Here is a 14,118-nt window from a genome sequence, read left to right on the forward strand (position 1 = left end):
GATTTCTCCCCACGTATGAGAGACATCAGGAAGAAGCTAATTCCACATCTGAGGACGGCTCAGAGAGGTGGGGATACGGCGATAATGATCTACGACCACCGCATCATGAACGGGAAGAAATGGGTGGTAGACAAAGACGATCGTCTACATGAACGTGAATATGGCTTCGGACGGCCCCCAAGGACAAAATCAGCTAGTAAGTTTTTTTTATTTATCCGGGCAATTAAATTGCAAAGGGAACAAATACAACAAAATGACACCGGTTTTACAACGTGTAAGCGAAGCTCGTGACCACTGTTGTGGCAGTGTATTGACTGGGGCTAAGCAGTATTTTGCATGTGGAAGAAGTGCGGTCATCCAACCATGCAGCGAGACTGTGTTTTCATGTGCGTCAGATCAGCACATTGCTGAGGTCAGTGACAAAGAATGTGTGGCACAGCGTGTTTGTTTACCTGTGGAGACGGGTTGTATTGTATAAGGAGCATGCACGAAGATGTCAAAGCCAGAGTGAGCAGTGGTGCTCAATTGAGTGACTTTGTGCAATGTAATAAGGGAGTTAAACAGGTTGATGTTTGCAGCCCAATTTCACTTTCTCTGTTTATTGATGAACTGGCCCTGGAAATGATAAGATTTGGTCAATATGGCGTGGTTCTTAATCCGGATTTAGTAGAATTATTTGTACTATTATTATTTGCGGACGATATGATGTTTTTGTCAGATACCATTGTCGGTTTACAGAACCAGTATGTATAGAGCAGCAGTTCGGTCACAGCTTGAAGTGAATATGAATAAAACATGCATTGTGATTTTCTGAAAAAAGTTGGTTATTTGGCTGTTAGAGAAAAATGGTATTACGGTTGTCATCTGATGTCTGTTGTAAATTCCTATAAATATGAGGTAAATCTTGAAAAGGTGTGTCATAAAAGTTGCTTTAAAATCGGCCAGTATACTCGAACGGAGGTATGTTGTACTTGTTATATCTGATGTTTGTACATGCAGTTGTGATGGAAAGAAATGTTTTCTTGCTTTAAACGTGGTACACAACATTGTGAATACATATTTTATCGGTACGCTACTCATATTAACAATATTGAAATAATCAACAACGTCGCAATAATGTATGTGAAGGGCTAGATCGATTTTCATGGCATAATGTCTCCCCGTCCCCCTTTTTATTTACCAGGAAAACAAGATATATTATCTAATAAGTGTTCAGATAGAATTGCTACAATAGTAGACAGATCGGCACTATTTTTTCATGTTGGACGATGCGGTATTGCGCATAAGAATGTGTCTGTGAGTGGTACAGATAGTGGAGCGGCCAGCAACAGTTTGGGGACGACTCTAAGGCACCCAAGGACTTAATAATAATAATAATAAAGTGTATTTATATTGCGCCTATCCCTTACAAAAAACAAAAATATTTGGCTCTAAGCGCATTACAACATGTGAAGGACTTGGTACAATCAAGTCTGACAAGTACAACAGCACAATATACAGTCGGTCTCTTAGGTAAAAGCAGCTTCGACAGTTAAACACTTCTACTAAAAGATCCTCTAACAATTTACAAACATAGTTAAAGAACATCGAGTTAATAGGAATTAAAAAAAAAAGGTTCTTATAATAAAACTATCTAGCGAACGACGAAGAAGAAGAAGAATAAAACTATCAATGTCAATGTATAACAAGTCATTCAACGTAAATGGCCAAAGAACAACAATAAAACAATGGTGATAAAACAGTTATACTCAATGGCTAATAACGAGGCAGAGTTAAATAGTATCGACACAAGATTAAAACAAAACATATTTCTGGAGACGAATTAACAACAATAAAGCAATGGTGATAAAACAGTTTTACTCAATGGCTAATAGCGAGGCAGAATTAAATAGTATTCTTTGACTTACTGGTGAATCTTCTCATTGCCTACTTTCAGAGTTGACGTTTGATTGCTGTCGTGTCACATGAACATTGACAATGACATATTGTGTGAAAAAAAATGTATCGGTAAAAAACGCGTCTGATATTGAACGAACCACACACACACACACACACACACACACACACACACACATACACACACCCGCACACACACACGCACGCACACCCACACACACACGCACGCACACACGCCACTAGATGGGGGATGGGGTCAGCACTTGTTAATTCTATTTTCTTTCTTTGAATCTCTCTGCAGAAATGATCGACAACGTCATTTATGAGTCATCAGGAAGCAAAGATGAAGGTACGCATGAGAAACATCTAATTTGATTTTAGATTTTCCTCAGACTGGACGTGGTCAAATTGTTCTAGGTTGTACAAAATTAAACATTTAAAGGCACAGTACGCCTCCCGTAAACCATCACAGATACTGTCAGGCTTTTACACACAGTACAAACATCCTTCCATTTGAACACTCACCGAACGGGAACATCCTAGGTGCCCTACGTAAAGAGCGAGCAATTTTCAAAGAATTAATTTTTCGGATTGAGACCATCTCAATCGGACCCATCCTGAACTCAGGTCAAAAATGAGTTACTTCCCTTCCACTGATTGTGCGTTTTGGCGCTAGACCTAACTTTTAAAATCTAAATAATAAATTGACAGCTTGTTACCCAAACATTCTTAAATCATAAAAGAATTATTTTTTAATCAAGACAAGATCAGTACAATTCGAAGTTTTGAAAGTTTGAAAAAAGAAAAGCCCGGAAGCAGGGTCACGCAAGGTCGTGGTTTTCGTAGCAGACGACGGTTTATAGGCAGTCAAAAGCCATCGCTCGAGTTCTTATGAACCACATTCGTTTGTTTCGTGAAAAGTCAGAGGTACATAATAACGTGCTATTGCAGATAAGCTCACAGCGAGCCGCATTCAAATTACAAACTGACGACTGCATTGTGAAAAAGGGAAACTGGATCACACGGGTTCACGATGGCTCAGGAGTAAGATAAACCACGCAAAAATAAATTCTTTGAAAATTGCTCGCTCTTTACGTAGGGCACCTAGGATGTTCCCGTTTGGTGAGCGTTCAAATGGAAGGGTGTTTGTACTGTGTGTAAAAGCCTGACAGTATATGTGATGGTTTACGAGAGGCTTACTGTGCCTTTAAGTCCATAACTCATATCATGATGTGCATCGCCTTGAAATGGATGCGTTAGTTAGTTTTGGAAGTGTCCTGATCCTCTCATCGATGATCGTTATACTGTCATACTGCCCTTACTCGGCTCTGTGATACTTGGCTATAAAGCAAGAAACAATCGTGAAATGGTTGGAGCGGTATTCCTTGATCTCAGGAAAGCATTTTACTTAGTTGATCACGCTATTTTGTTAGACAAATTACTTAACCTGCAAAATAGCTCAGCTGTATCATCTTTTTAATCATATCCATATCTGTCAGATAGGAAACAAGCAGTAAATACCTAAACGGTTCATATTCATCACAAGGCGCTGTAAAGTGTGGAGTCCCACAAGGTTTTATTCTTGGTCCCTTACTGTTTGGAATATATACACCTCAAACACGAAAATGCTGCACTTGACCATTCTGCAGACGACTCAACACTTCACAGTAGTAGTACAGGTATAAATCTCATAACAAATGTATACTCCAAGAAAGTATATCAAATATCCTAAGAAAACACAAAGCATGTTAATAACCACAAAACAAAAACACCAGCGCCAGCCTCTGAGCCTTAATCTTATGCATGGTACAGTTAGCATTGATTAAGTCCATCAACACCGTGTGCTTGGAGTTGGAATAGATGATGAACTAAACTGGCCCTCTCACATTGATACAGTTTATAAACGCGTTTTCGTGAACACTGTCTCTCTCACATGTGCTATGCATCTACTGTTTGGTGCAATGCCAGTGATGTTCATATACAGAAAATAAACACACTTCACAAGACAGGTGAAAAGTCATCCAACCAAGAACCCAATAAGACAATCACACTCAACTGAACATTCTTCCTCTACAACAACCTTTATTTTAAAAATGCTAGTGTTTTTATGTTTAACATTTAAAACCACGAAACACCATCCAAGACCAGGCTTTTGAACTATACTCTACCGCTCCCACGCATTGATTTGTATAATTCCAGTTTTATCTTACTTGTCGCTTGTGTGGAATTCACTTCCATTATACTGTAAAACATGTCAAACCCTTTCGTCTTTTAATGACAATGTTCGAAAATATCTTTGTTCTTCTTCTTCTTGTCGATCACACTTGTTATAATGTCAGCCCGGACAGCGAGACGAATGAGAAAATATCTTTGTCAATCATAGGCCTATTACTCTCCCTACACTTGAAAAGCAGAACTATTGTTATATCACATCTTAATCATCATTTTAATAATGCATGAACCTCGTTATTATAACTTTTGTTTTTGTAGTTTTAACCAGATTAAAAATTCAGAGTTAATTAGTTATTCTTTTGGGTGTTTACAAAGTGTTATAAACTATATATGTAATGTATAATAGATAGATAATTTAGATAGATAATTTATTGCCAAGTGTACAATACATGAATGAACATAAAAAATACACGAGGAAAGCAGCTTGCTGTGTGATAAAAACAAAAATAAATAGCATTCATACATCACTGGCGCATAGCATCATACATACATGGGTAAGACAATTTGGTATCACAGTAACTAGTACATACACTATACAGACATGGTGAGAACTATGAAACTCTAAGAGCTATCGGAACCCCTAGGACCCCCCCACCACTCCCCCCCTCTCCAACCCCTGTTCCCGCACTGGTAACATACATCCCTCCCCCCCCTCCCCTCCCCCCGCCGTCCCACAATAAAAGTACGCAGAATAAGATAGGATCCCCCCCCCCCCACTATCAACTACCGTAAGAACTGAACATGTTCCATACTGATAAAATGTACCTCTAAAACAGCACATAAAAATAAACTCTTCCAACACATCACAGTGGTTAAAGAACGACTGAAACTGCCAAAACATACTAGATGTGTATTCCGGTAATATAACCAGCTGCTAAAACATAGTCTGGCTTCATCGCGTCACAGTGGTGTCACCATACTAAAACCCACTCTATAGATCACAGTATGTAATGTCAGCTACTAAAAGCATACTCCTAGAACATCCTAAAACGTGTCACAATCTGTAGAGTTCATTTACCGGTTATTAAAAGCCAGGACAGCCTGGGGGTAGAAACTGTTTCTGAGTCTTGCCGTACGGCATCTGAGGGTTCTGAGCCTACGCCCCGAGAGCAGAGGCTGGAAGAGATGACCAGCCGGGTGTGTGGGATCCTTCATGATGGACCTACATTTTCTCATCATGCGCATGATGTGAAGGGAGTCTATAGAGGGGAGATCTCTGCCAATGATCCTGCTGGCAGCCCTAACGACCTTCTCCAGTTTTTCTTTCTCAAACTGGCAGGAGCTGCTGTACCAAACCGTGATAGAAAAGGTAAGGAGACTCTCTACAGCAGCCCTGTAGAACTGGGACATGATGGAGGAGGACACTTTGAACTTCCTCAGCTGTCTCAGGAAGTAGAGACGCTGATGGGCCTTCTTTACTGAAAGGTCAGTATGAACAGCCCAGCTAAGGTCATTGGAGATGGTCACCCCTAGAAATTTGAAGGAATCAACCTGCTCTACGTTCTCACCGCTGATGGTGAGTGGTAAGAGGGGAGTCTTTTTCTTCCTACGGTCAAAGACCATCTCCTTGGTTTTGGTGACGTTCAGGTCAAGGTCATTAGCCACACACCAGCCCGACACTCTCGCAACCTCCGCTCGGTACCCCGACTCGTCACCGACACTGATCAGGCCTTCCAGAGTAGTGTCATCGGAGAACTTCAGGATGACTACTGAGGGGTCATGGCTCAAGTTGTCGTTGGTGAAGAGGGAGAACAACAGTGGGGAGAGAACACACCCCTGTGGGGCACCAATGTTCAAGGTGATTGAGCTAGAAGTACTGCTGCCTACTCTTACAACCTGAGGCCTATTCAACAAAAAATCTAGAACCCACTTACAAAGGGATTCCTCGACGCACATGCCAGTGAGCTTGGAGAACAGTTTATGTGGAACAATGGTGTTAAAGGCAGAGCTATAGTCAATGAAAAGAACTCTAGCATAGCTACCAGCCTTCTCCAGATGCTCAACAATATGATGTAGACCTAAGGCTACTGCATCATCCACGGAACGGTTGGCCCGATATGCAAACTGGTGAGGGTCAAGACTAGCATCAGTGGCTACCTTCAAGCGCTGGAGCACTAAACGCTCCAAACACTTCATCACGACTGAAGTCAATGCCACAGGGCGGTAGTCGTTGAGACCAGAAACGTTAGCCTTCTTCGGTACAGGCACCACAATGGAGCGCTTGAAGCATTTAGGAACATGGCACTGTTCTAGCGACTTGTTGAAAATGTCCGTGAAGACTGGAGCAAGTTGGTCTGCACACGTCTTCAGAGTCTGAGGAGTGATCCCATCTGGGCCTGCAGCCTTCCTGGGGTTCTGAGCCAAAAACAGTTTACGAACCTCGCTCACTTGGATAGGAAGTGGGCCCAGAGGGAGGGACGTTAGTGAAGGTACATAATATCATGTATGTCTCAAAGGGGCGTACAGGTTGGAAGATTAGGCATCGTCTAAAACCTTCATCCCTTTGTACTAAAGTTTGGAATCTGAATCTGAATCATTTGAGTTTAAATAGAATCACATTGTCGTTATCATTGTACAGTGTATCACTGTAAACTTTCACTTACCTGCAACGACAAAGTCTCATGAAACGTGAATCTGAATTACTATCCTATCACTCTTAACTATTCCAATTTTGTTTTTGTTGATCAATGAAAAACAAACACAGGAAAACAGGGTTCTACTCTCAACTTCAGTACCAAAAATAATTCAAACATCACGTCACGCAATCGACGTCATTACCTGCCCGAAGCTTTCTTTGATTTCATTTTGAATGAAAATATAAACTTGGAAGAGAAAAGCTAGATAAAGACTCTAACCATTCCATTCTCACCTCACCACCAACTCTTCCTTTTGACTCCAGGGAGTATGCCCCCCCTCCAAAAAAACAAAAACAAAACCATGACCGTGAACAACTGCCTACATCTCTGCTCTTCGAACATTCTGACCTTCTTCATCATCACTTTTATTCTAAACAGCAACTTGAAGTCTGGCGTTTTTACCATCAGAATGTAAGACAGCCCTTGTCAAACCTCTGCTTAAAAAAACAACTCAAGCCCTCAGCAGGTTTGTGTCCTACTTACTTGTTTGAAGCGAACCTGGAGCAGTGAAAACCAGTATTCAGTCCTGTGTTGCGAATGTCAAAGATTTGATCAATGTTCAAAAACAAACTTCAACTGAACCACGAAAAAAAGTGAAGCTGTTCTCATTTATCAATCACAAAGTAAAGCAGTCTCCTAATCCCCTAACTCATTGAAGATTTGTAGAGCCTAATTGTGTTTCTTGGTTAAGGTAAAACAAACACTTGGCGTTTATATGGAAAATAAACGGAGCATGAACAAGCAAGTCAACGAAATCTGTCAAAACTGGCTTTTTTGTTTACTCAAATGTATGTAAACTCGTACCACCGAAGCTACCAAAACACATCGCTTGTTTTGTCCCGTGTAAACGACTGCATCTCTATTTTGTTTAGTCTTCTCACCTTTCTTATTATAAAAAGCTTCAGCGTGTTCAGGACTGTGCTGCTAGGTTTATTATTGGCGCACCATTCCGCTTAATAAACAACTTCCATGGCTCCCCGTTACACCCAATACAAACATGCAAGTCTGTGCTACACTATCAACTTCGAAGTCCAATTCTACCTTGCAGACCCTCACTAGTTGTACATACCTGCTCGGCCCTTACATTCCTCCAACTCACCCCTCACTGTGTGTGTGTGTGTGTGTGTGTGTGTGTGTGTGTGTGTGTGTGTGTGTGTGTGTGTGTGTGTGTGTGTGTGTGTGTGTGTGTGTGTGTGTGTGTCGTCATCAACATCATCATCATAATCACCATCATAATCATTATAAACCAAGCATAGCAATAGCAGAAAATAAAGTCAACGTTGCATGGTATCATTGTAAATGTAATGTCAGCTTTTTTAAGTTCGTTATTATTATGGTGTCTGTTTTAAATGCTTTCATCAACATTTTGTAGGCTTTCCTTGCTTGCTGATTGGTTTATTTTTATTTTTGTTGGTTAGTTTTTTTGTTTTTGTTTTTTTGTTTTGCTTTTTTTTATTCTGTTTTTCTTTCTTTCTTTCTTTGGATTTTGGAATGTAAAGTGAGATTGTAAGATGATATTGCGTTTCAGTGATGATTGATAACGAAATCTATGGCACATCTGGGCACGGAAAAGACGGTAAGTGACAGCGAGAGAGAGAGAGAGAGAGAGAGAGAGGGAGAGGGAGAGGGAGAAAGAGAGAGCTCAGAACTCAGAACTTTATTACATAAGTATAAAGGTTTTAGGCTTAGCCTAATCTTCCAACCTGTCCTTGGAACATACTACAGAGAATAATTGTAAACGAAAGCAAAGACTGCGCACATACACACATACACACACACACACCCTCGTTTTAATACACACACACGCACACACAAACTCACACACACTTACACACGCACACACATGCACATGCACACATACACATATACACTCACACATGCTCGCACTCGCATACCTACACACATGCACATGCTATCATTTCATACCTAAAAGGAACAGTATCTAATCAAAGTATTAAACTAGTAAAACATCAAAATAATGGTCGAGTATAAACATAAAAAACAAAGCACTAAAGAGCATTGCATGCATTATCCGAGTACACAATGGAAACTAGAAATCAGGGGCAGTTTGTAGTGTGATCAAATGTGTGTGCAACTGCCTGTTAAAGGCCTTTAATGATGCGGATCGTTTGATTTCTATTGGCAAAGAATTCCACAGAGATGATCCTGAAAAAGCTAAGCTGGATTTATAAAGATCTATACGAGGAATTGGAGGAAGTAAATTTTGAGACCCATACCTCTTCAGTCTTCGTAACATGTGAAAAATAGGATTGCACATAACTGGGCACATCACCATGAACTAATTTATGCATAAAGACAGCCTTATTGTATGCAAGGTGGGTTTTTAGGGGAAGGAAATTAACATCATTTCTGTAGATATGTGCGATTCATACAGGATAAGTTTTGCAGCACGACGGTACAACGAATTGAGTTTCAGTAAGTGAACATCACTGCAGCCATCCCACAATGTCGAAGCAAAATTAATATGAGGCAGTGTATGGGTATGAACAAACATTTTTAGTGTTTCAGACGCCACCTAATGTTTGAGTTTTGACAACAAATACAAATTCCTTGATAACACTTTGCAGAGGTTGCTTATGTGTGTTTGCCATTTCATTTCTTCATCAACAGTTACACCAAGTATGCGATGTTCTTTAACTTGCTGTATTTGAGTTGTACCTAAGGACAGTTGTAATTTAAGAGGACTTAGCTGATGCTTTTGTCTTGTGGTAATAACAATGCTTTTAGTTTTTTTTCTGGGTGCAGTATCATGGCATTTGATGTGCACCATTTCGCAACTTCGTCCAAAATGTTCTTCAGGGAAGAATTTAATGATTCCAACGAGGTGTCACTGGTATGGATAGACGAATCGTCTGCAAAAAAACTCGCATTTGACTTTATCATCCGATACATGTAAAGGCAAATCATTAACGTAAATACAAAAGAGAATAGGTCCTAATATAGACCCTTGAGGGACGCCATGTCTTATTAGTGCAGTAGACGAATTCTGGCATTGTAGAGTGACATACTGTGTCCGGTCAACAATATACGATTTAAAGAAGTCACAGACCGAATCGTTTCTCAAATAATAGTGTAATTTTTTCAGCAATATGGAATGATCGACTAAGTCAAATGCTTTCTTAAAATCCAAATACAATGCTCCTGTAACTGCAGACTTGTTCATTGCTGACAGCCAAGCGTCACAGAGAGACGTAAGAGCTGTGTGGCAAGAATGCTTGGACCGAAAACCGGATTGAAACTGATGGAACAAATTTTGTTCTTCCATGTAAGCAAGAAGATGCTTGTGCACATGCCTTTCTAATGGTTTTGACAAAACAGGCAGCAAAGAAATGGGTCTAAAATTACTTGGGTCTGAGAGATCTTTACATTTGGGAAGGGGTATGACTTTGGCGCTTTTCAATTTAGACGGAAAAAAGTTCTGCTCAATACTAAGGTTATATACAAACGTGAGCGAATCCACAATATACGGTAGAGAAAGCTTCAATAACTTCACGGGTATTTTATCAGGACCCATGGACTTTTTATTCTCCAGGTTTTCAATAAATGTTCCGACCACATGAACTGCAATCGGAGGAATGATAAACGCTTCATTGTTTATTCTGTTCCGCTGACAGTATTCGTCCAATTTTTCAAAACAGTCATCTGTGTCCAGAGAATTTGTTTCTGCCACAGAAGCCTTCAATTTATCCGCTAAAGATATAAAATGATTATTAAATTCTTCCGCAGATAGTTTTGTTAGATTAGCAGTTGACTTTTTCCTTGATTTATCAAGGATTTCATTTACTGCCCGCCAAATTGTTGCAGTATCTTTCTTATCGGAAATTAATTTATCAAAGTAACCAGTTTTTGATTGTCTCACACGGTTTAACACCTCATTCCTCTGCTGTTTATATTCGTCTGTCATCTTATTTTCCTTGAAATAATCTCTCAGAGCCATCGCCTCTATAATATCTGATGTTAACCAAGGCGGAAGTCTGGCATGTTTTACTCTATGCTGACGCAGGGGCACGTGCTTATCTATAATTGTGCTTAAAATGCTATACAAGTGATCAAAAGCATCATCTGCAAGACTGAAATCAAAAACGCTCTGAAATGGAGCTTCACTAAGATCACGAAAAAATGCAGACTCATCAAAATGTCTAAAACTTCTGTATTCTATGGTCGTGTGGCCTTTTGGTCCTGATTTAGGCAAGCGCATAGAGACCGAACAAAAAATAGGCATATGATCGCTAATACTGGAATTGGACACATACACATTTGAAACAATCTTCTTTTTATCAGTATATATGTGATCAATAAGAGTTGCAGTTGTGTCTGTTATTCTTGTTGGGTTCAGAACCAGTTGATGAAGACCTAATAAAGTTGTTGTTGAATTCCATACTGTTTGAGGCTTATTCAGATTAATATTAAAATCTCCAAGCAATACAATATCTGTATTGCGTGATTTGATTTTATCCATCATCTGAATGAACTATTCTGACCAAATCGACGTTTCGACAGGGTTACGATATATATAACCTATGAGCAGAGGCGAGGATTTACAGTTTTTTACTTCAATCCAAATGCACTCAATATTGTCGTCCTCTAAATCAGTTCTTCGTGTTGCAAATTCAGAAATTGATTCATGAATATAGACTGCAATGCCTGTCTGATTCTTCCTTGCGCTGTCGCGTCGCAAAACAGAGTATTGGGGAATGGAAATCAAGTTATCGGCAATTCTCGAGTCGAGCCGTGTTTCGCTCATCCCAAAAAACATGAACTGGCTTTGAGCTTTGGTTTAGCAGCACGCATATATCAGGCACTTTGTTAACGAGATGATAGACATTAAGATGTCCAACCTGGAAAGTGTGTTTTGACACGTTTAAATTCATAATATGATAAACAAAATTATTAACAACAACCAACAATCTGAGAACAAATTAAACAGAGATTAAATCAATAAACAAACACGGAAAAAAATGAATGCACAAAGAGTAAAAAGTGAAGCAAACAAGTTACGACTTCAGTAACTGGCTAACTTAACGGAAAAGTCAAGTGAGAAGTAGTAAATCAGAATTTAAAAATTCTGCGAAATGTTATAAGCGTTCGATGCACAGCAATTATACACATACAGAATATGATAAAATAAAATTGAACAGTTCGAACAGGGATGAACGATGCGCTGCATTAAATCCCCACAACGCCAACACGAGAGAGAGAGAGAGAGAGAGAGAGAGAGAGAGAGAGAGAGAGAGAGAGAGAGAGAGAGAGAGAGAGAGAGAGAGAGAGAGAGAGAGAGACAATGACAATGGCAATGACAATGACAATGACAATGACAATTCTTTATTTTACGAGGGTAACAGAATAAGCATTGGTATACTTTTTTGCATCTGGCCCTCGCACTAAAGAGGGACTAAATCTACTATAATAACTGCTACTACATACATACATAATTAGGGAAACATAAGCGCATTATATGAAACATTGTAGTTTATAAATGTTCATGACAAGGTGCAAAGCAAACATTTGCAAGTCAATTAGAGTCAGAATACTATGCAATAGTACATCAACTCTGCAAGACAATGGATATTATGCAGAACATCATAATTTCGTGAACAAAACAATAAATCAAAAGTGAGTGACTGTGTCCCAAAGGACATAACAATCAAGAATATACTATTTTCATTAAATGGGATATATATTTGTTTTTGAAAGAATCTGTGCTGGTAGCTTCCCGTAAGGCATTCGGAAGAGCGTTCCAGAGACAGCCACCGGAATAAACTAGACCAGACTTAGATAAGTACGTCTATCCTAGGAAGAGGAGTGTTAAATTTCATAAGGTGGTGTGAATTCTTCAAAGAGAACTTTGAACAAATGGTTTGGGGTAGAGTTTCGGATATAATTTTATGCATAAAGATTCCTTTGTTAAAAAGCAGTCTTGACTTTAGAGGTAAGATCCCTAAATGTATGTAGTCTAACTCTGTGAGGGTAGTGTGCTTTAGTAATACTACTTTTAGCGCTCTTTTATGTAATCTGCTGAGTGGTTTTAAGGAATTTTCACTTGCGGAGTCCCATAGAGTGGATGCGTAATCAATAACAGATTGAATATGAGCAATGAAGAATAACTTTCTGGTGTGGCAGTTCAGGAAGTGTTTAATTCTAGATAAGAGATACACTTTCTTAGACACCACTTTACTAAGTTGCTCTATATGTGGGTTGACCAAGACAAGTTGTTATCGATATTAACACCCAGAGAGAGAGAGAGAGACAGAGAGAGAGACAGAGAGAGAGAGAGACAGAGAGAGAGAGACAGAGAGAGAGAGAGACAGAGGGAGAGAGAGAGACAGAGAGAGAGAGACAGAGAGAAAGAGAGAGAGAGAGAGAGAGCGAGGGAACGAGAGCGAGGGAAACAGAGAGAGAGAGAGGGGGGGAAGAGAGTGAGAGAGAGAGAGAGAACGAGCACCCATTTGCAACTTAACATCAGCAGACTCGGACTTTTGAAAATATCGATCTACATTGCATAGTATTCCCCTTCGAATTCAAACCTTGATTTGCAATATAACATACTGAAAATGAAACAGAACACACACACACATTCAACCGCAAATTTTATTTGCTTTTTGCAGCTTGCAGTGGTGTTCAACAACCAAATCCATATGAAGATGTTGATGTTACCAAAGCCAAGCCCTGTATTCTGCCAAAGCCTAAAACCAACATACCACCACCATCTGCTTCGCCTAGTCCAGCTGGGAATTCTGATGTGTATGCAGTTGTCAAAAAGAAGACAACCTCAGACCAATCTTCCATGGCAAATTCGGGATCAACTGAAGAGAGTTCCAAGCAGGGTGGTAAATCAAAAACTGGCAAAAATTCCAAAGACGAGACAGCTAGAACCAATGGAAAAGGGAAACAAAAGACCAAAGCAAAAGGTAGACAATTTTGTTTTTATTTTTATACCCGCGGTTTTGCAATTTTCTGTTTATTGTTGTAGCAACATGGATTACACCAATACAACACAAGTCCCGTAAGGCGAAAATACAATATTTAGTCAAGTAGCTGTCGAACTCACAGAATGAAACTGAACGCAATGCCATTTTTCAGCAAGACCGTATACTCGTAGCATCGTCAGTCCACCGCTCATGGCAAAGGCAGTGAAATTGACAAGAAGAGCGGGGTAGTAGTTGCGCTAAGAAGGATAGCACGCTTTTCTGTACCTCTCTTTGTTTTAACTTTCTGAGCGTGTTTTTAATCCAAACATATCATATCTATATGTTTTTGGAATCAGGAACCGACAAGGAATAAGATGAAATAGATTTTAAAACGATTTCGGAAATTTAATTTTGATCATAATTTT

General features: G+C 39.6%; 1 protein-coding gene across 1 annotated transcript in view; it reads left to right on the plus strand.

Moving 5' to 3' along the window:
- Positions 1 to 8,295: 8,295 nt before the first annotated feature.
- The window catches only part of LOC138955990 (uncharacterized), a 16,036-nt gene continuing 10,213 nt past the window's right edge, over positions 8,296 to 14,118 (plus strand). The window contains exons 1-2 of the mRNA XM_070327472.1: positions 8,296 to 8,340; positions 13,391 to 13,693. Coding sequence (XP_070183573.1) covers positions 13,570 to 13,693 — 124 coding nt within the window. The 5' untranslated portion in view covers positions 8,296 to 8,340; positions 13,391 to 13,569. The remainder of the gene's footprint in view (positions 8,341 to 13,390; positions 13,694 to 14,118) is intronic.

This window comes from Littorina saxatilis, unplaced genomic scaffold (assembly GCF_037325665.1).
Source record: "Littorina saxatilis isolate snail1 unplaced genomic scaffold, US_GU_Lsax_2.0 scaffold_144, whole genome shotgun sequence".
NCBI classification, from domain to species: Eukaryota; Metazoa; Mollusca; class Gastropoda; order Littorinimorpha; family Littorinidae; genus Littorina; species Littorina saxatilis.